General features: G+C 42.5%; 1 protein-coding gene across 5 annotated transcripts in view; it reads left to right on the top strand.

The window, feature by feature from the left end:
• The first annotated feature begins 898 nt into the window (after positions 1-898).
• Positions 899-23,777, top strand: part of zdhhc13 (zDHHC palmitoyltransferase 13) — a 36,144-nt gene continuing 13,265 nt past the window's right edge. For 2 of the 5 annotated variants that reach the window (XM_086025877.1, XM_086025875.1), the window contains exons 1-3: positions 902-1,055; positions 6,002-6,155; positions 13,317-13,424. In XM_086025877.1, the coding sequence (XP_085882003.1) occupies positions 13,342-13,424 (83 nt within the window). In that variant the 5' untranslated portion in view covers positions 902-1,055; positions 6,002-6,155; positions 13,317-13,341. Of the gene's footprint in view, positions 1,056-6,001; positions 6,156-13,316; positions 13,425-23,777 lie in introns of those variants that run through there. The other 3 variants (XM_086025878.1, XM_086025876.1, XM_086025879.1) reach the window with 2 other exon arrangements.

Raw genomic sequence — 23,777 nt, 5'->3', positions numbered from 1 at the left:
GGTGTTTGTAATGTTGCATTTCACGTTGCACTCACCAACATTGTTCAGCCTCTAGAAATATTCATTTGAGAAGACAAAAACAACAGAACACAAACCAGAGCATAGCAATCCGGCCTAGATAAAAACATTGGAGCTAATTCCTCACATGATTTCATCAGGTTTCCTTCCTTTCCACCTCTCACCATCATATCTAGTGTAGTCCAAAAATAAAACAGGCTTGACTTGTAAGGCGCCTCTGCCAGCCTTTTTTTCCCACCAACCCCCTCCTCTCGTCACCACAACATCAAAGCAGTCCAACCAATTAGCTATTCCCCGAAACAAGAGCGGCAAAGCATGGCCCCGCACCCACCAGATCCCCCCGCACATTACCATAATCCAGTCTAATCATATTAACACGGGCCGCAGATGAGCAGGGGGAGACATGACTGCATACAGGCACCTCTAGTCTGCATTGAGAGGCTGTCTCTGTAGGCTTGCGGATGTAATAAATACTTGCATGTATGCCATGATCCTTAAACGGAACGCAGCACTCTTCTCGGTCTCTCATCTCAACCCTACGCTGTACTGTATACGGTATATGCCTATTCAACCTATTATAACAGCATATAGAAGTCTCCTTTTCACATATAAATAGCTTGAAAATCATCGGGAGAGTCACCTGACTGGATTCTAATAAGGAGAACAGGGTCTGTGTCATTGACATGAAAACTACCTATTGCCTGTTTGACAATCTATATTAACCCATTAAGGCCGAGAGCGCATGAACGCGTTTCTACCACTAAAGGCGGGAGCGCTGTTGCGTCTTTTTACCATTAAAGCCAGGAGAGCGTTTACGTCATTTTGGTTTGTGAATCAAATTCTCGTACTCTTAGCCAATGAAATGCATCCAAATATACACGTGACGGTATAGTGAGCCCTCGGAAGATTTCCCGATTTTTTTTCGGGCGTAATGGCGACGCAGACAATGGAGGGATCTCTGAAATAAGTGACGGCAGTGACATAGACGACGCGTTTGTGGACTTTGACCAAGTGGAACCAGTCCAATGTGATATATGGTAAAGATATATGTTTGTAGACTATGACTATATCAACGGCTTTCTAACAGAATAGAGGATGGTAATTACGGCTTGATTTTTTTAATTAATTAACAATAGTGCTTCTCTTGCAGTGACACTTTAGTTTTACATCTTCGATTGAAACAGTAAAGATGAATAAACTCGGGCCGATATGAAAGCCACATGTCGAAGACCTCAAATTCTTTTGGAATTACAGGGGCTTAGATCTGAATTATTTTGTAGGTGTTGAATTTCCGGGAAAACTAGCCTGGCACTTTAGGGTTAACACGACTTCGAGTACTGGTGCTGTAAAAGTGGTAACAGTTCTTGGTGACACAGGTGGTCGGCACACAAGCCATACAGTTCTGAAGTTTAGGGTTCTAATCTGTAGGCGGAGAAAATTGGTGTGGGATGCTCTTAATTAGCCACACCGCTACTTCATAATCACGCAAAATACAGAATGGCTCGATCACAGACACATTTTCAGAAATAGGCAGCTCAGAATAATTTTTTTTTCTTTCATTTCCAAGTTGACAGGTAAGCAGGCACTTGTCCATATCAAGGAATTTGTTAGACTTCTTTAGCTGCATTAATATGACAACAAATAGGCTGAAGTTTATGATCAAATACTGATTTAACATAAGTTTACATGCTAATTTGTACATACTGTACATCCTCATGACAAGTGTGTCTTCTCTGGAGATTAAAAAAAAAAAATCCATTTGTACTTAAATAACCTCACATGTGTGTTTTGGAAAAATAATTATTTAAGTCATTGAAGGTCACTCCTGTTTGGTTATTAAGTTATCCTTTCGGCTTTTCCCCTCAGCGGTCGCCACAGCGAATCAAGTGCACGCACGATTCGCATCATTGATTTGGCAAATAATTTTTACGCCGGATGCCCTTCCTGACGCAACCCTATCACTAAAGCACACAATTTAAACCAACATTTTTGTCGTGTTTCTAGACACGTTGATTTGGTCGGATGATGGTAGAATCTATTTCATCAGCAAAATAGTAAAAATTTTTCTTTCATTTCAAAAATATTCAGGGTTACTTCTGTCCGCTTTAATTCTGTAAACAACTCTTAAAGGGGTAGTCAACCCAAACATATATTGCCATTTTGTAACTTCTGTCGACTGAAAATGACATCAAAGTTGCTCAGGGCTCAGATCACGACCAATCATAGCTCATCTTAAGAGAACAGGTGAGCTGTGATTGGTCGTTATCTGATCCCTGAGGGTCTGTGATGTCATTTTCAGTCAACAGAAGTGACAAAATGGCCGCCCCCAAAGATGGCTAAAAATGGGTGGATTAACTCTTATTCCACAAACACAATATTAATCAGAATGCTGGGTTTCAACTAGTGGGACTTAGTAGAATCTGGTGGTTCTGCGCCAGATACGCCAGAACATCTTGCCAGCGGCAAGCAGGCTGAGTCCATAGTCTGGGTGTGTTGAATCTCTGATGATCATCCGTGTTCTGGCCTATCCTTAAATTGGGGCAAGAAAGTCACAATTATTTTCTCTGTTGTTCTCACTACTCTCTGGAGAGCTTTGCAGTCCATGGCTTTGTGGCCAGCAGACAAATCAGAGATCATCCAGTGGCTCCACCTCTAAAGACTTCCTTTTTGTTGTGACTGAAGAAGAACCCACTGTTGTGTCCTCCTCATGCTAAAAGACTACGGTTCATCAAGATGAACAGTAGCGGACTCGAGACGCATCCCTGAGGAGAGACGTTTCTCAGGGAGATGGTAACGGAGTTGTTGTTCTCGACTCACCCACACGGCCATCTGTTCATGAGGAAATCGAACAGGAGCAGAGGGGGATGCTAACACCAAAGGAGGATAGTTTTTCTCACCAGGCGCTGGGGGATGATCGTATTAAATGCTGAGCTGAAGTCCACACAGCATTTGAACGTAAGTGTTCTTTTGCTCCCGATGAGGCAGGACTCATGTGGGTGACTGAGGAGATGGGAAACTCTGTGGAGCAGTCGGACAAACTCGCTAAGCAAACTGAAAGGTATATGAATGGGAGGGTCTGGAGGACCTTCACCAGCTTCTCATCATGATATGAGTCTGGTGATGGTGGTGGGCTTTTTCTGCACTGGTGTTATGGTAGCTATCTTAAAACATACTGGAACAGTGGTCTGGTCTTCCAATATGATAAAAATGTCCATTAGTACCTGGGCCAGATGGTCTGCACATTCCTTTAGCAGCCATCCAGGAATCGGGACCTGCTGCTTTGTGGCCGTTGACCTTATGGAGTCGGCCAAATGTCAGCTACGTTATGTCTGAGGGCCTTCTCATCAGAGCAGAGGGTGGACTTCCTTGCCTGAGTGTTGTTCAGTGCCAATCCATGCAAAATGATACTCAGTTTTTTCTTGGAGATCAGTTTTTCATTAGAGGTTGTTCGAACCACTTTGTAATTTCATGATGGACTGGATTTCTTGCCACATCTGCCTGATGTTTGTGGCGTTGCGCAAGAAGCCCTGGACTTTCTGGCTGTGGGCTCGTTTGACCTGCTTGCAAGTGCGTTTCCAGATTTAAATGTAGCATTCCTTGCCCTCAGCATGCTGCGCATGTCGCTGTTCATCCAGGGTCCTCCGTATATTAATTGATGTATGCACACACATAGGCAACATATGCCTCCATGGTGCGCTGTTGCAGTCTCTTTGAACATGGCCCAGTCAGTGCGTGCAAAGCAGTCCTGTGGAGCTGACAAAATACCCTCGGGCCAGAACCTCACCTGCTTCAATGCTGGAGTTTCTGTGCTCAACAGGGGTCTGTGTGCTGGTATAAGCATCACACAGATGTGATCTGATGAGCCAAGGTCAGGACGGAGGACCGCTTTTAAGGCCTTACCGCCCACGTGTTGAAACGCGCCAATCTGATTAATATTGCGTTTGTGGAATATCATTTTAAGCAGTTAAAATCCTCCCGGTTTTGTTCATCTCAGGGGGCGGCCATTTTGTCACTTCTGTCGACTGAAAATGACATCACAACTGCTCAGGGCTCAGGTAACGACCAATCACGGCTCAGCTTGAGAAAACAGGTCAGCCGTGATTGGTCGTTACCTGAGCCCTGAGAGGTTGTGATGTCATTTTCAGTCGACGGAGGTGACAAAATGGCCGCTCCCAGACATGGCTAAAAGCGGGTGGATTAACTCCACAAACCCAATATTTACCAAAATACAACTTGTTATTAACTGTTGTGTTTGTAAACGCTTGTAGGTGTTGTTTCCTTGCTTGTGTCAAGCACATTGTGTTGTCTTGTGTATGAAACGTGCGATATGAATATATAAATATATAGTTGCCAGTTTAAGTCAAGCAATAATAAAGGAGCCATCTGGGTGTGCCAGCTTGCTGTTCGTCAGTGGTGCAGTACAGCATGCCGAAGGCCTTCTTCACATGAGCACTGGTTGGAGATACACAGCTGAAATTAAAAGTAAACGTCAGGTAAATAGGAAGTGCTACAATATAAAAGGAAGTCAAGGGCAGAGTGAACCCTTTGCTTTGGCCGGAATCAGCTCCTACATGAGTGTGTTTATGTTTTACTCTTCTCCTGGCAGTATTTGTCTGTATTAATTACATTTGGACAGACTGTGGCTGATGTTGAATGTTTGTCAGTTTGACCTTCACCTGCTGCTCATGGATACTGATCAACACGCTTTTAGCAGGCACCGTGTGTGTTGCCAAGTCACCGCATGTAGCATTTAATTGGGGTCCATCACACAACACTTGTAGAGCATCAGTGTAATCTGGAGATCATTTGGCTCGCGCACAATCAGTGTGAAATAATTCCGCAAACTACAAACATGCGGCTTCATTCTTCCAGGGCTATATTTGTCCCGTGTGATCCCACAGAATATAAACTTGTTTGGTTGTTCTGTATCAATTACGCGGCAAGCAAAAGGAATTAACATTGTCAAATTGAATGCCTCCCCACACACATAAATGGGAATTTACAGCGCACATAAAGACATGTGTAAATCAGTGAGGCGTTCAGGTTTAATGTAGTCACTTGCCAGTGTAAAACCTAATTTAATTAAATGGAAAGTTCACCGGCTAATGATGCAGCTTTGCTAATTATTTTCCAAATTAATTATTCCGCCGCAGAATGAATTGACGCCGTCACCTCTCCGACTTCTAAAGGAGCGCTGATTGAACTTGGAGTGATTTGACCCCTAACCCCTCCAACAATATGTGATTATCACAAGTGGATTGGTTGAATTGTGGCAAAGGATGAGTACTTCCCTCGCGCCTTTACTTCATTACTAACAAAAGCGTCACTTTCACATTGACTTCCTTCCACGTTCTGGCTCTCTCTATTTACTTGGCATTTAGAAAATAACCGTAATCACAATTAATGAACCCCACTGACTTTTTATTCACTCTTTTAGAACATTGTTTATCTGACAATTTCACTTTCAAAGTAAACTTGGTACATTTCCATTGTTTTCTTCCGTCTTTAATTAACTTTTATGTCATATTATATTGCGTGTGTAATATTGTATTATACGCGAATCAATCAGTCATGCTTGTAGTAAATACCTTTACACCTTCGACAATACTTGATAAGATCCACAGTTCTTGACAGTTTACACAAAGCATTAAAAGATGCAAAAAGTATAACAAATATATATGTTTTTTAAGTATCTTTGATAATGATTTGATTCAAGTCTGGACGCCAATAATTGTAGCAGTTCTTCGAAAACATCGCAGTAGCTTCAGATGCACGTGCCAGTCGACGGCTGATTGTTGAGAATAGGCGGAAAAACAAGAAACTGAGCTGCCTGTTGAGCAGCGTTTGTAGCATGAGCGGCCAAACAGACTGAGTGAACAGCAGTGCGGCTCAGAGGTCAATACTTCATTAATGTCTCATTAATATCTTCAAGCGGATTCACTCAGTGGAGCCCTTTCTTACGCAACTGCGTGTGTATTAATAGGAGGGAAGGCGGGAGTCCCTCAGCAGGACACGCTGAGTGCCAGATGGTGGACGCGCCGCGGCTCGGTTGGCTTGGTGCAGCTCAGCCATCGCCAGTGTTGACAACGGACACACGGGATTGGTCAAGAGGTCACTGGGAGAGGCACAGAGTTTGGGTAACATCGATGGCAACAAGGTTTCATCATCAGCATGAGGCTGGAAACTCATCTGGAAATGTTGTCGTTCAGTGACGTATTACGACAAATACTATTCTCAACTGATTTGTTGTTTATTTACCGGGGGTCCTCGAGGCAGCGCCGTAAGTCAAATTAGTGCATGAGTCACTTCGTAAAATTGATGACATTAAATATTAGTCGCAGCAATACTTATAGGCCGTAATTGTAAAACAATCCTTGAAATAACAGTAAGTACGGTGATACATGAGCGTACCTTCTTACCACCCAGCAACAAGCTATGATGATTTCATTTTTGGGGGGAATTATTGATTGGCAATTTCCATTTGTAAACAATGACAATGGTATGTTTTTCTTAAATAGGAAAGCAACCCAAAAATTTTTTTCAAGAACATGTTCTATGCAAGTTGACACAAGGCATTCTGATAAATATTGCATTTGTAGAATAATACTTAATCCACCCATTTGTTGCCATCTCAGGGGGCGGCCATTTTGTCACTTCTGCCGACTGAAAATGATATCACAGTTGCCCAGGGCTCAGGTAACGACCAATCAGAACTCATCTATTTTCTGACGCTGAGCCATGATTGGTCGTTATCTGAGCCCTGAGCATGTGACAAAATGGTCGCCCCCCAGAAATGGCTAAAAACGGGTGGATTTTGTTGCTTAACTCATATTCCACAAACTTCAATTTAATTGGTTTAAATTATGACTATCTTAATATCTTTATAAAGGTAGAATATTTGATCTCATTATCGTGCAGGCAGTCATAATCCTACAACTGCTCGGTGTTGCATTTGTAGCCCGACTCCAACGTATCCCACGTAAACAACTCCACAAAATCTACATGGGCTTTAATACAAAATGTGCATTCCATTATATCATTAGTAGCAACTGGATACACACGGGCTAAAGTATCGCACAGAGCAGCCGCTTATGACGGTAAAGCCACAGAGATCTAACAGTGAAAGAGTATCTGTGGAGGCCTTTGCATTTAATCCTGAGGAATTCCTGTGAAACGGTCATTTGGCGCCAGTCTTTCTGCCCGTAGCCCAGGGACTCAAACCCCCACTGGCACACACACGCGCGCGCGCGCGCGCACACACACACACGCGCGCACACAGGCTCACCCCGACACACTCCACCTGTTGGAGTTGGCACACACGTCACAGTGTTTGCCCTGCGAGTTAAGAGCAGTCACTCGAAATGAAGGGTGGGCTCTTGTCGCTCGCCACCTCTGCCTCCCGGTGACAGACGATGCGCTTCCATCTCACTGATAGCAACTTAATTGAGTATGATAACCCCCATGTTACTGTTGTTTATCCAGACAGCCTTCTCCTCTCCTCTCCACTCCACGCAGTGAATTTCAATGACTCGCTTTCAAGTCCTTTAACTGAATAAAGTTCTTCATCACACCACATTCAACGTCGGTGTTATAACTATCCGTAGATTTTGTTTCTGCAAGCGTGTCTTCAACCGCGTTGCCTATTGTTGTTGCTCTTCGTATTCTCCCTCGTATGTTATTTATTCACGTGTTTGCCATTTGCTTATACAGTATCAAAAGTTTTTTGGGGGTGGTAAGTTGCTCATAATTCAATGTTCCAAAGTAGTATGCCCAACAGTTTAAATATCAAGTCAGGTGTTAAGAACTCTGAAAACTTAAAGTGGAAATCAACCCAAACATATTTTTTTCAAGCGTATGTTCTATGCATTCCCATTAGTGGAAACACAACATTCTGATTAATTTGTGGAATATGAGTTAAGCATCAAAATCCGCCCCTTTTTAGCCATCTCTGGTGCGGGCCATTTTGTCACTTCTGTCGACTGAAAATGACTCAGGGCTCAGGTAATGACCAATCACGGCTCAGCTTCAGAAAACAGGTGATTGGTCGTTACCTGAGCCCTGAGTAACTGAAATGTAATTTTCAATCGACACAAATGACAAAATGGCCGCCCCCAGAGATGGCTAAAAACGGGTGGATTAACTCTTATTCCACAAACACAATATTGATCAAAATGCCTTGTTTCAACTAGTGGGCCTGCATACAACATATTCTTGAATTAAATGTTTGGGTTGACTTCCCTTTTAAAATTAACTAAAATCCCTAAATTCATAATAATAATAATAAAAATAGCAACACAGCGTACACTGTTGCTCACAGGCTTCATTTCAGTTCACATCCTTGCTGCCATTGTCATGTTGGGGTTAATTGTCATTGCTGTAGCTGTCGACAATATATCTTCTTTTGTTTTGAATTCTGTCAGCACTTGTGGCTGCATTTCTCTATATTACTTTCCCTCTGCAAACCTTGACACAGAATTAGAATGTGTTGACACAAAAGTCCTCTTGTCATCTAAAGAACTTATTTACATGCTCTGACATGGCCTTCGTTGGAGAAGCACTTCTTGATTCTTTTCATAATCATATTCAACCCCCGGCAGCCGGCTAGGTCATCTGACTCCTCGATTGCGTATGAATTAGGCTCATTAAAAAATATCTGTTCTCTAAACACAAACCAAGAAAATGTTTTATTAATTGGCTTCTCTGTTATATTTACCTGCGAGATGGAGCTCGCCCGCAGCGTTTCCTCCCTCTGGGTCTAACTGCGCCGTGGCCTTGAGACCCCAGTTGAATCATTTAATTAACAGTGCTTCCTTCTTTGTGTGTGTGTGTGACAAGCCGTGTAGGTGCACGGCCTCCTTTAATTGAATGTCCGTCTGTGTAATTATTGTCTCTGGTTGGCACAAAGGAGACGACGGGGATATCGGAGTCGGTGACGATCTCTATTGCGCAAAGCCGCATTAATTGGTGCAGGCTTCTCTTGATCCAAACATGCTAGAGACAATGTGTCTTTGCGTTCAGGTAGCTAATTAACGGGCGATCTTGCTAGTTGTAAGATGGGACGAAGCGGACAAACGGGGGGGAAGTTTGAATGACGTGCAGCAGTTCTGAATGCGCAGCAAAGGTCAAGTTGACTTTGCTAGCTGGATAATTAAATCTCTGATAAATGTGATGTTGTTGAAAAGCACAAATGAAAGATTTAGGTGCAGTCTATAGCGGTGTGAGGGATTTATAGCAATTTTTGGAAACCCAAACAGTTGAAGTGGCACTCATCATCTCCTGCGCGGACTCCAGGGAGTCCGTTATGCTTCCGCCATGTTGACTGAATGCCTTTCCTGTGTTGAATTTAAAGGGAATGAGGGGAATTGCTGCCTTTGACCAGGAAACAAGTCGGCTGTGTTCACTACCACACCGGCGCAAACGTCCATTTCTAACTGCGCCCGGCTACGAAAATACCAAAAGAAAGAAAACTCCACCCATGCGCACAGTTAGATTGCACTTTGTGCTAGACTAGTCTCATTCGTGTCTTTACTGAGCAGTGACTGAAATCATGCTGGCTCCGTGGAGGTTAGGTAAGGGAACCACTACGCCTCTCAAACAGATATTTTCTTGATATTTACTACAGCCAGCAGTCTCTCATTAAACAATGCTACTCAGTAGTTATGATGAGTTTAAGATTCTGAACACAACATTTCTGTCACTAGGCTGAAACCTTCAACTCTATATTAGAACTGCATAAACCCAGGCAGTCAGGAGTTGCTAATCCTGAAAGAAATGAAGTGTGGATCGTCAGACATAATCTACTTACTTCATATTTTCTGCAGCTTAGTTCACATGCCCAAAAGAGAAAAACCAATCAAGCACTAAGTGTCTGTAAAAGACATACAAGAACCTGCAAAACTGCCCAAAAATATAATATAACTTGTCTTATGTGCAATCACAACAGGGTCAGAGTAAATGTTCATAAACTCGTCAAAGATCACAGTGACTCCATAGGAAATGAAAACCATAAAGTCAAAATGTGTTGTTAATAATAATAATAATAATAATAATTAGGGCCGCGCAAAACTTTAATCTGACCAGTCAGGTGCAACCTTTAATGCGCACCACTATGCAATAGTAACTGAAAAAAACAAACATGTATTGTACATATTCTTTAGCTTGTAATAAATTATTTTTTTCTAAATGATATAGAATGAAAATTAAAAAGAATTAAAATCCAACCTTTAATTCAAGTGTATTTATTCAGCGGGGAAAAAAATCCCACATAATTCACATCAAATCATGTTCATAACATCATCAATAATGTTAATATTTTGTACACGCCCCTTTTGCCAACTTTAAACAGGTTTTCAATGGGGTTGAAGTTCGTTGACTGAGATGGCCATGGGAGGAGCTTAATTCTGTGTCTGGTGAACCATTTCTACAATTTTCAGTATGAGAGAACTCTTCTGCAATAAAAAATGAATTTAAGGCTTTTAACACATCTTAACCGTGGGTGCCAATAATTATGGAGGGCACTGTACATGTTTATGGAATGTGGGAGGAACCCTGACTCAAACCTCTGAAATCCTCAATAAAAACAGAAGACAATCCACTGAGAATTTCCATCCACAAGCATGGCAAGGCTCCTCCACTGCTTGCCAGTATGTGCGTGTGTGTGTGTGTTCGCACTCACGTGTGTGTTTGCGTGTGTCGAGGGACTGCCATGATGAAACAAGCACATGGTACAACAATCACAATTACAGCAACACTGTTCCAACAAAACATCAAGATGAGGCTCATTCGTGCGACCAGCTGATCTCAATCATCAGCAACAATGGCGCATTTGCCCCATTTTGCTTTTCCTGCGGCACAGTGTGTCACAGCCGCACGCTATTGCACTCATTATGAGTCAGAAAAATTATACACTGTGGAAATCATGCTTTTTGGCTTTCGTGCGAGTAGAAAACGTGAATATATTCTTATACTGCGCAAGGAATTAGCCTGCGATTAAAAAAAAAAAAAAAATCAAAATGCTGAACCCTTGCCGCTGAAAGGTTTCTAATCACTTCTTCAAGTACTCATTGAACATTAAGCGCTGTCAAATGAAGGAATATCTTCTAAGATGTGATGTTAAAGTGGCTAATGCAGGACAACATTAAAAACAGATTAGTGAACACTTTGAAGGACATTCAGCTATGCCAAATAAATACCATTAAAGGCCATTTTTTAAAATGTTATCATGACAGGGCTTTGTATGCAAGGAAATACTCAGATTGGATGCCAATCTGTTTCAACTCTCTTCCAACATTCAGAAATATTATCCCCTCAAGGTCTCATTGAGCTATTTCAGTTTTCGTACAAGTGTATCTCAACTGGAATCACCCAGAAAAGCTCATTTCAGTAGTCAATTAAAAAGTTGAACCTAATAAATAATATAGATTCATAACACGTGAGAAATATTTCTAAATGACCAGTTCCTACCTACGATCGACAATAAAAATCATTTGGATTATTATAGTTCAAAGTGAATGAAATATTCATGTAATACTTTTTTTTTTTAACTACTGAAATGTACTACTTTAAAACAAAATATATTAACCTGAACCTGTATACTTTCCCTACAGGAACTTTTTTTTTTTTTTTAATTATTACTATTATTGGATATGTGTTTGTTGTCTAATGTAGTCCTTGGGGCTGAAAGACGTCCCCAGTAGTAGTTCCGGGAGCTTTTGGGGCACTGAATATAGTTGATTGAAACTCTTGAGTACACAGAACTACATGCTTATTATCAGAGCTGGGCATCGCCTAACTGCCACCGCGTTCCGTCCTGCGTATTTAATTGTGATAGGCGATTCCCAGAATTGGACATACTAGGCTAAATGGAACACTATTTAAACATGACGATGGGAAGTGTGAGCACTGTGGGGCACATGCGATGGTACGACATGTGGTAATGGAGTGCACTAGGTAAAGAGAGGAAAGGGGAAAAAGTAAAACGTGCAATAGAAAGGACAACAACAGAATTTCGCTTAGAATGTATTCTTAGAATAGCAAAGAACAGGTGGGGGCGTATACTTGAGTATTTGCATTGATAGGGAGGATCTAAGTTCAATCTTTTTTAATTCATTTATTTATTTATTTATTTTTTAGATTTAGTCTGTAACTGCCAAGATCTCTCGTCCAAATCCCATCCCAGTAGGTGGCGATGATACCCCAATAATAGGTAGTAAACTGCCATAAAACAAGAAGAAGAAGAGAAGGGAGATACAAGCTTGAGATTGGTAGTTTGTTGAATTGACTAGAAGGCTGGCGTAGGTGAGGAGGAATTTTGGTACGCTTGTGTAGAAAGTGCTGCTCCCCAACTGGTTGGTCTTTTAAATGTCTCCTTCCTGTGTGTATCGATTTAAATAATTTGCACAAACAGGAAGGTGCGCACGCTTACACAGCAGCTCCTCTTCGACAATTTGACATATGCTTTCATTGAAGTGAGCAGCTGCTCGATAGCGCTAAGGAGGAATGGGGATTGACTCTGGCATAATTACACAACCCCCTGCATGAATTTAGTCCCAATTAAAGCTAAACACTTAACCCATGCTAAAGCTAAATGCAGAAGGGCAGATCAATGCTGCGAGGCCTTTTTCCTCCCTTGAGCAGCCGCCAGTCTTCTCCAAAAACATTACATATGCGATGCAGCTCCTTGAAGATAATTACAGTCAGAGGGGAGCTTCGGCGCCGTGGGACTCGTGAGGTGGTGATACCGTACCTCGAGCCTTTTAGAAGTGAAGATGCAAACCTCTCCAGAGAAAGATATCGTCTACATTCATATACTGTACTGAGGCATACATGCATACAAATACAGTACATTATTCGGTTCGATTGGGTGAACAAATCTATTTTAGCTACTTGTGCTGGCCTGCTCAAAACAAACAAATTAAAAAGAAATAAAATTAAAAAAAAAAAAATATATATATATATATATATATATATATATATATATATATATATATATATTTAACCCTTTCATGCAAAGCGGTCACTACAGTGGACAGCTATTTAAAAGTTGCTTTCGCCTATGTTAATTAAACTAAAAAAATATATTTATATTTTAAATAATAACATTAAATCATAATGCATGAAAGGGTTAAAATTGTAATAACATAACATTTTTGATTAATTAATATAGGTGAAAGCAACTTTTAAATAGCTGTCCACTGTAGTGATCACTATGCATGAAAGGGATATAGATTTTAATTTTTTTTAATTGAAACGCACATTCCCGAGAGCCAAGACATGTCCCAATTCTCCGTCAACTTTAGGGGTAGGATCACAGACAAGCGGCGTATGGCCCTACTGCACGAAGACAGACCCCGACCTTCCAAGATGACAAGAGTCCGCCCCCTCGGCAACAGGCGACAACAACAATGGTGAGCGAAAAAAATAATAAAAACACATACATGATGGAAGTAATATTTATTGATTTTCATAGTAGTTGACACTTGTGGTTGGATTAGATGTTCTATTCTTTGGTACAATTACGTATTCTGAGTTATTGGTAAAACGCTCGCTATTCGCCCGACATACATAGCATCACCGACACTCGTGACAAATAGATTTTTATAATAATGACACTCAAGATTTTATTAGCCATACCATAGTTTCGTACTATTAGCTGTGTTGTTAAATGCCTTCATTTGTTTTTCCCTGCCACCGCCGCACTTCGGATGTGTAGATTTGGCTGCAGGAAACTCAACCCCCAACATGGAGGCACAGAAAGAGCAGAGAATTAAAGCGGCATTCAGCTACGTCCATACATACGTGGCTATGTTTTATTTTTCCTCATTCCAAGAAAAATACTAGTCTGTCAACTCGTTCATCGGAAACTTGACGAAATGTCATCGTTTGTATCGACTGCATGAGTGAAGCTGCAAAACAAACATTTGATTTTCTTGTTCTTAGCCAAGAATGGCAGGCTAGAGTGCACAGGAACAACTTTGTTCACGAGAACAATTGTTGAATGAGGCCTCAAAAGCAGTTTTTTTCTACCTGCAATGCTTCGGATTGAAGTGGCATTCTGTAATTTCTCTTTTTTTGCGGTTTGCTGACATCGCAGCGCATCGATCCACGAACGGAGTATTCGCAAACAAGTCCTGTTGCGGCACGGCGAGGCGATTTTAATAAGACATTTACTCATCTGTAGAGCAGACACAAAAGGTTTCTCATCACCAGTGAAGCCATAAATTTGGAGTTACAGCGACTGTCTTAAGGACATGGAGATGGGCACACACGGCCTCGCTTTTGTCTGGCCCATTGACATGTAAATGTCCTCCTGCTATAAGGCATCAGCAGAGAGCAGTGGGAGAAAAAAAGTCCACTGAATTGAAATGTCAATAGTAATTTTTGGCATGCGAGGGACATCTGAGAGTCAGGGGCTGCCTCCCGGGAGAAATGTAAAAAAGACGAGAGTCGGGGAAGTAGCGGCAATGCGCCGGGAGGACGCCGCGTGTGAAGGGGAGGGGCGGCGAATGGAGAGATGGAAGATGCAGTAAAGGGGCAGATAATGCTGGGGCCAGTGTGATGGGAGAGAGGAGGGGTGGGAGTGGGGGGGTGGTAATAGCAGTCAGAAGGTGAGCTGTCAGAAGAAAAACAGGGCAGGGGCATTTGATGGGGGAGGAAGACGAGGTGAGGAACAGATGAAGAAAGATGGAAGGGGGAGCTCGTGTCCTCCTCTGGGAACGCGGCTCCCCTTCCTCCTCTACTGATGGACAGGCAGAAATACCACAAGAGCCACCTCCCGTAATGACTTGATGAATGAGCCCCCATCCAGTCCGCCACCTTCGCCCCTCCTCCCCCCCTTCACACTTCGCCCCCTCGCCGCCCCCCATACAAAATCACACAGCAGGACTCTGGCATGTTATCTGCATTTACAGCGCCGCATCTATTTGCATGCAGCAAACCTGTAATTCTGCTCACTATCACGTCTCATCCAAAGACACACTGCTAATTTGACATCTTCGAATAACACGGTGGTATCGGAACTCGCTGAGGGCAGCCGGTCTTTGTGCGTGTTTATTCTTCTTCCTCTCGTGACTGCGAAGTGAAAACATTGTGTGCTCGGCCCGGCAAAGTCATTAATAGTGGATTTTGCAATCAATGGCTGCGGTTCTGTCCTGTTTGTCCAATCAATGTAAAGATTGCGGCCATCTGTGGTCCTCACTGTACTAAAACGACCCTTTTAGAAAACAAAATGCGCCAGAAAGCTCTTCTTTCTCACTAATGACGATGCGGCAGCGTTAGGAACAGTACGATCGCATGACAAATGACCAAATTTCCGATTACTAAATGCATTTTGTATATTTGGAAAAAAAAAAGACACTTCAAATTGTGTGAGAACAATCTTAAAAGGGACATATGATGGAAATTGTACTTTTTATTTGTTTGTATGCAAATACTCGGCTCTCTGGAGGGCCTGCCAACCCATCAAGTGTGAAATTAAACAACCGAATATATTTTTTGTTGGTGGCCTACTTCTGTGAGCGAGTCATTCTGAATTTCAAACCACTGCGTGACCGCCAGAAAAGCAAACTATATTGTGTGGCAGTAGCTTGAAATTGCCAATTAGTGAACCAACACTTTTTCTCCACTGAACATTGTGCGCAGTAGTTCAACTGGGCTCTAATTCACCTTGGTATGGGTCCGTTTTGTAAAGTAAAAACGGAAGCGGAAATCTGCAAACACCTTGCGCACAGTCAGAACGAGACCCGCTGACGACCAATGACAACCAAGAATGTACATCTCAGCATGTCGCGGTGAGGCTTCAGTGGCCGCGGCCGAGGTCCTCCAAAGTACCTAAAAGTCTCCTTTTTAGGACCTTTTTGGACATTTATGGACCTTTGAGGACCTCGACCACGGCCAACAGGAGACGGAAGCCTCGCCCCAAGGTCCTCAAAGGTCCATAAAAGTCTAAAAAGGTCCTAAAAGGAGATGCATTTAGTCTGGCCGCGTTGAGGCTTCCATGCCACGGTGAGTCTTTCCTTTCAAATATCACACAGCGGGGGATGGGGTGTGCTAATGGTAGAAAAAAAAGGCGAATGATGAAAGACGTTAGGGTACCCACGCTGCAGACGGATGACAAATAACGGACGCTCAATTTTTAGTAAAATGCCCAGCTCTAATTATAAGTAACCAAACATTTGTATCCATCTGAATACAATACGTCTCTTCTTCCTTTACTTATTGCCATGGAGTTGGTTGTCCTTCTGGAAGGCACACACACAAACACGCAGACATACACATTTACGTGACTTAGAGGTTGCAGCCTGACAGAGCCCAGAGTAATCTACAGGACAGGTCACTTGAAGACAAATGGCACAAGCTCATGATAACAGAGGCGACAGTGTGTGTGCCCGGGCAGGTTGGAAGAAGTGAGAAAGGAGGACGGAATCGTAGACTACATGCACACCGCAATGTGGATAGAAGTAATGATTTTATCCTGAGGGACTTACAGAAAAAGACAAAAGGCAAACAAAAGGTGAATTTGTGTCATGCATAAGATACGCTTTACCAGCCTGGAAGCAGATGGATGATTATTAAAAAATAAGCAAAGTCTCAGTTTACCTAACAAGTCTTGTTGTTAGTGTTGACAGTTCTGATTATCAATTAACCATTTATTTAGTCAGAACTTACAGCGGAGGTCAACCCAAACATATTTTTTTCAAGAATGTTCTATGCACGCCCACTAGTTGCAACACGGCATTCTGATTAATATTGCGTTTGTGGAGTATGAGTTAAGCAGCAAAATCCACCCATTTTTGTCCATCTCAAGGGGCGGCCATTTTGTCACTTCTGTCGACTGAAAACGACATCACAGATGTTCAACTAACGACCAATCATGGCTCAGCTTCAGAAAACATGTGAGCTGTGATTGGTCATTATCTGAGCATATGTGTGCATTAACTCTTATTCCCCAACCCCTTTAAATATGTTGGGATTTCTGATGGTGATGGGGGTGAGGTTCCACTATAGTGCCACTTTTTACGCTCCGTCTACATATATACCGTAGCCCATCGTCTTTCCACACATGCATACATAGACATCACCTGTGTGATGTCAACTTCTTTCACCTGACAGACATCATGTCTATTCTTGCTCTTTTGGCTGGCTGCCCCTCCAGGCCACTATTGGCTGCAGTGCAAAGCAGAGAGACAATCTCCGTGATGCAAGTCGGGAGATTTGTCATTTTAAAGCGCGGGTCAAACGGCCTCTCTAGCTATTGATTGGCTTGTCCTCCTCTATTACTCTGTGTTATGTATGGCTCCCTTTGTCAGAGGTGCGACAGCCACAAACACATTCACCTCAAGCACTTTCGATCTGACATATAAAGAGCCACAGCATGCTGCCTGGTGGACTGGTGTAGCTGGAGAGGAGCTCGCCATCAAGAGCTCAACAGCCATGCTTGAACTAGTGACCTATAATCTCCCTGGAAATATAGCCCCATCTTACTCAGACGCAAGGTTCAAAATGTGTCTTTGCTTAGGTTCGATTCACATTCAAAAACATTGTATTCTGTATGCTTAATAGGGCTGAAACGAGTCCTCGAGTAATTTGGTAGATCAATTCAAAACAAAGCCATTTTTTTTTTGCCGCGAGTACCCGCTCATTTACGTCTACACCGCCTAGAATAGTAGTCAAGCTAACCACAGCAACAACTGTTGCTATGGCAGTGATTCTCAACCATTGTGCCGTGGCACATTAGTGTGCGGTGAGAGGTCATCAGGTGTGTCGCGGCAAATTATCCAATGTCAATTATTTTGACAGCAATATATTATTTTGTAATATATATTTTTTGATTTAACACCCGTTTTGTACGACGCCTGTTGCCAGCGTTTAGCGGCGGTTCCAGTGCTAGTAAGCACTAGCTAACGGCAGCAGCGCTAGCGTGCGCTCAAGTGACCCATAAAGGCTGGGCGAGAGCCGTCGGATTACTTTTCAAAGGCAGTAGACATAAATGACTCTGCACACTTTGATGCTGACAGCCTGACACAGTCGCTGTTCCAAATGATCACTTTTTAACAAGCAAGGTTTATTCAAGTGTGTTGTTTTAGCCGGAAAAATCGCTACTGTTGTTCTGACCTCACTTCTGTCCCGCAGACCAAAATCCAAGCTTGTCTAAAATATCAAGAATGTTTCTAGAAAGGAAAATAGTTTAATAATTTAAATTTAATTATTAAAATCTTGAACATCTAAAGTCGTTAGCCATTCGTTTTATGATTGAGTGGAAATGTGTTTTATTTTATTTGTCTTCAGTACTTATAACCAAGAAAGAAAACATACACACACACACACACATATATATATATATAGAGAGAGAGAGAGAGAGAGAGAGTTTTTTTTTTTTTTTATCCGAATATCCAATTATTCAATAGAATATTCAGTAGCATGTCCCAATACCAAAATATTCGATAGCTGCAGCTCTAATGTTTAATAGTATTTTTAACCCTTGCGGTGTTGCTATTTTTCTCCCAAGTGAGACTCAACCCATGATCATGGATGCTACTACCTTAATCTGGTCATCTTTAATTTAGTTATCTGATAGTTGGGCAACTTAAATATGATATGTATTTCAGCATATGGATAATAAAGCATATCTGATGTGGTGGTGTAGTTGTACACTAGCTTGACTTTGGTGCAAGTAGCACGGGTACAGTTCACAATCAGTCAGTTTGTCGAGTATGAATGGATGTTTCTGTATGCGCCTTGTGAGTGTGTTCAGTGTGTTTGCCTGTCGCCCGAAGTAAGCTGGCATTGGCTCCAGTTCACTTGTGACCCTAAAGAGGATAATCGGTATAGAAAATGAATGGATGGATCTGCTATGTCACCTCACTTCCCATCTTGGCTATATGAAGAAGGTCTCCTTGTATGAAACAAAACACAACTCTACATGCCTGCCCATCAACTAAATGCTTGTGCTTCTACTGAAATTGCACTTCAAGAACAACTTCAAGTTATCCTCCAACTAAGCTCACTAAAGTGCAGTGTGCTGAAAAGCATTTTATTTTGCTCATCCAAAGCAATGGTTTTAATTAGCCTATGTCAAGGATTTTTTTGTCTCTTTAACAGAACATTGCAGTCAAAGTTCATCTTCAGCTGCTTCATGAGCTATTGGAACTTGTTGCTTTCTCGAGTGGGAGCATGGCTGTTCAAGATTGTATTGACAGATAAATGGAACAGTGTTGGCCTCGTAGAAAAATCACGTAATTGGATTTGAATTAGTCATTTGAAGGACTGCTTGTATGTATTTGATCATTACCACCATGAAACATGTTTGCTGAAAGAGAAATTAATTGAACACCTGCTTCATGACTGCAGGTACTCAGGTCTCCTTCGTGTGTGAGGCAGGAAATAAATGACAGTAAAGGAAGTATACCTATAGCTGACTATTCATCAATCCATGCATCCGTCATGTTCTGTAGCGCTTGTTTTCATTAGACTCATCGGTGAGTCGTAGCTGATGCCAACTGACTTTGGGCAAGAAGCGGGGTGCACCCATATAGAGTAGATAGAATGTACCAGAATCACACTTGGTGTTTATCAAGAAAACACCATTATCATTATTATGCCCACTCTGACAGTTTCCTGTAAAACTGGTTGAAATGCACCTGCATGTATAGTGGGTTCTGAATAAGACCAAGGTGGACATGAATATCATGTTCCTTAAAGAGAAGTCAGAAGTGACAAAATGGCCGCCCCCGGAGATGGCTAAAAACAGGTGTATTTTGCTGCTTGACTCATATTCCACAAATGCAATATTACTCAGAATGCATTGTTTCAACTAGATAGCCTGCATAGCACATATTCTTGAAAAAAATATGTTTAGGTTAACTTCTACTTTAAACACTGAAAGCTACTCACCTAGCATGCGTATTAGCGCGCAACATTTGCAGGTCTTTTGAGAACCTGCAACTTTTTCGAAGTAACTGAAGTAACTACATTGACATTTGTACATCATTTCAAAGAGCCGGTGCCATTCTTGAATATGTGGTCGGTCTCACCCCTGACTGACCCCTGTGCCTTGTCCTGGAGTGCAGCAGTCTATGACAAGACAGTGCATGACCTCTTGCATAATGCATGACCGCCGACGACACACAAGGCCTGCCTCTGCTGAATCAGCTGCTGCGGAACATCACCGCCTCTGCTGATCTGCGCCGACGACGGCCACCGAAGACATGTGGCCCGTGACACCCAACCCCGCCCCTCCCGACAAGAGCACTTGATCACCCAAGTAACCTTTTGCATGAGTGCACTCAATCTGCCACTGCAGACATGGTGCAGACAGGGGGCATTAGGTGGGATTATCACCCCCACTACCCTTTGTTGTTGGGATGTCCATCCCTCGCCAACTCGCCCTGACCCCTCCCCTAGCAACCCCTACACCCCTTCCTCCCTGCTCCGCACCGCCCTGGCACTGCTACACAAGAGAGGCTGTTCTCTGGAAGACTGAGAGCAAAGTGCCTAACCTCTGCAACCCCCTTTCACGGCCACACGCGAGGACACTCTCACGCAAATTAAACCAAACACACAAAGACATACACCGTGGGTAAAGTCATATCGGCGAACGCGACTTTGGATTCGCCGCACATGAAATGTAAATTAGATCAAATGAATTTCTAACTTGGCTGATTTCTGAGAAAATGTCACCAAACTCCAAGAAACCTGTTAAGTCTTCCAACTCGGCGCTTAGACGGATGACTCAAATTTGAAAACCTGATATTCTCGCAGGATTTGCAACAAAGCCACCATCTTACCATCTTTCATAGTCACTGGAGAAATCACAAGTCCAGAACTAATCAATTTTCCATTAGCAGGAGGCTGATCTGCCTGCTGAATTTTACAGACTTGGAATACTTTGCTAAGCTTGATGATGGAAAAGTCAAGTGAAGATTTTCATGCATTCATGTGACAGAACAAGGATGACATGTGACCCAAATGGCCGAGGTCCACTGAGTAATGGGACAGATAAATGCCCAGAGGCTAAAGGGGAGAAAATTTAAACCAGTATGGAAGCCTTGGCCAAGGCTTCCGAGGAAGGAAGGACCAGTTCCATATTCTGTGTGAAGGTTGGTACAAGAGTTATGGGTGTGAGCCTCAACTCATCAAAGCAAATGTCTTTCAGATGCAAATAGAGGTCAAATATGACACTGAGCAAAACCAGCCTTGCCTTGAGGCTCAAAAATTGTCTGATCTGATCAATGAGATGGGGTTTGCTCACTTCAAAATGAGCAAAGTTGTTCCTCCAGCGTAGCTTTCTAGCAACTGGAAGATTGTTGGTTCAATCCCCAAGGTCATGTTGAAGTGTTCTTGAGCATGATGTTGAATACCAACATTACATATGTCCAGTTTGCAAATGATCAAACGACTTCCAAGGCAGCATTCTCCCTCGTCAGTGTTTGAACTTTGTAAAGTTCATTTGGAGTATCTCAAGGTTGAAAGATGCTTTCAATTTATAAATACGCATTTTTTTTTAAGACAAGTGAAAATGGTCACCATCGTAAAACCTTAAACTCGACAGGTACTCTAATTGTGCCGGAGCTTAGAGGAATTTCACTTTATCGGTTTGGCGGATGCCTTAACTACTTAAACCAAATAAACTAAATTCAACTGAGGTGGAGAGAGAGTGAGAGGGAATCAAATGAACAAATAGAATTTATTACACTTAAACAATTGATCCAAAATTTAGTTGGGCGCCCAAATTAATTAATTACTAATAAAATGTTCTGGCCAAGGCTTCTCCGCCGGCGAGTGACCGAGTGCACCTGCTGCCGAACGTCGGGGAGGCGCTCCGCTGTCGAGGGTGGCCGACCGCTGTAACGGCGGTGGAGTCCGAAGACGCTGCCCAATGCAGCCGATGCTAACAGCCTGCCCCTGCAGACTGTGACGCTCCACGAACGGCTGCGGGTGTCTTCTACTGTCCGTGGTGTGAGCTAGCTGCTTGCTAGCTCGCGATCGTATTTGGTGGCCGCCGGGCTGATAACGCGCATTCGCTCACTCGGCTTCTCGAACATGCTCCGCCCGGTAGGAAAATGTCCAACTCTACCGCGCTCGCCGCGGGCGTACTAATACTGTACACTGTTCGGTCGCAACACTGTAAACACAATCACGTAAACCTCCGCAGAACAAATTAGAACCTACTATACAAACAGACGTAACAAACTAGAACCTATTTATACGAACAGAATATGAAATATGGGAAATTATAATAAACTCCCACGTAAATTGCAGACCCTTCAGTACAGTAATTGTTGATTAATCTTTTGACATGCTGTCTTACAAGTATTTAGAGAGGTTAACGACGCATTAAAACAACTGAAATAAAGTAAAAGTACTCAATATTTGAAGTTGCCTGACATGATGATGCCTCATAATGGCGTTGGAATCAGCATTTTATACTCAACATAATTGGGTGTGATTTTATTTTAATTCAAATATTAGTGTTTATTTATTTTAATTGTGAACCATTGTTGGCTAGCTTATTAGTTCTCTGTGGTTGTAAACACAAACATGCACTACTGGAATTAATCCTTATTTGAATTGATTTGATGACTGGCACGATGTCACTTTTGAGGCACATTCTCCCCAAACAACAACAAATTGTTCCCTTTTTGAGGCAATTTGTAAGTGCCACTGTACTGTATCATGCTAGCCCGTATTGCGACAATGTTAAGCGCACACAGGCAAGAGGAAGAAGTATAAAATTGGATTCACCTTTTTCATTCCTTTGGCCAAGCTCAACTGATTTTACTGCAGCCGCCTGGATTCCAATTCAGCCGGGGGTCACTCTGTAATGTCTCCCCACCGATCCTCTCTCTTTGACCATCCTGTGAAGGCACAAAATAATCCTATCTTGTAATTTGGCTCTGTCCCTCAACCCCCGGAGACGAAGCTCTTGTCCTCCCTGAACTCTGACCGACAATCTGAGTGTCTTCACCCAGGACATAATTTAGCTGCCTTTATCTAGCGCCATTCATCAGCTCTGGCCTTGCAGGTCCTCTGTCCCACTCCAGCGTAACTGCTCATATTCACACCGATTTACTTCTACACGTGTCTGTAACTCTCTTTAAAAACAGATTAATTCCACTAGATGTCAACCACGCCCCCCCACCCCTCGATTCGCGGCACCATGCAGGAAGCTAAAGGGGTCAAGCAGGGTTTTTTTTTTTTTTAGTTTGTGGCCTATCCTCACACATGGCGCTTGTGTTTAGGGTTGACCTTCAACAATGTTTTTTTCAAGAATTTATTATATGCAGGACCACTAGTTGAAACAAGGCAATATGATTAATGTGAAATATGAGTTAAGCATCAAAATCCACCTGTTTTTAGCCATCTGAGGGGTCGGCCATTTTGTCACTTATGTCGACTGAAAATTAAATCACAACTCCTCTGGGCTCAGGTAACGACCAATCACGGCTGACCCGTTTTCTGAAGCTGAGCCGTGATTGGTCGTTACTGGAGCCCTGAGCAACTGTGATGTCATTTTCAGTCGACGGAAGTGACAAAATGGCCGCCCCCGGAGATGGCTGAAAATGGGTGGATTTTGTTGCTTAACTCATATTCCACAAACACAATATTAATCCGAATGCTGTGTTTCAACTAGTGGGCCTGTATAGAACATATTCTTTAAAAAAATATATGTTTGGGTTGACCTCCGCTTTAAAGCACCAAACGGGAATATGCAGTCATCTTGATTCAAAAATACACCTACACTATATAGGCATTTAATGACA

Source organism: Filicampus tigris, chromosome 3 (assembly GCF_054856515.1).
Source record: "Filicampus tigris isolate MCC_2025a chromosome 3, RoL_Ftig_1.0, whole genome shotgun sequence".
NCBI classification, from domain to species: domain Eukaryota; kingdom Metazoa; phylum Chordata; class Actinopteri; order Syngnathiformes; family Syngnathidae; genus Filicampus; species Filicampus tigris.
The sequence above is the reverse complement of the archived record's forward strand: the minus strand, read 5'-3'. Positions and strand labels throughout refer to the sequence as shown.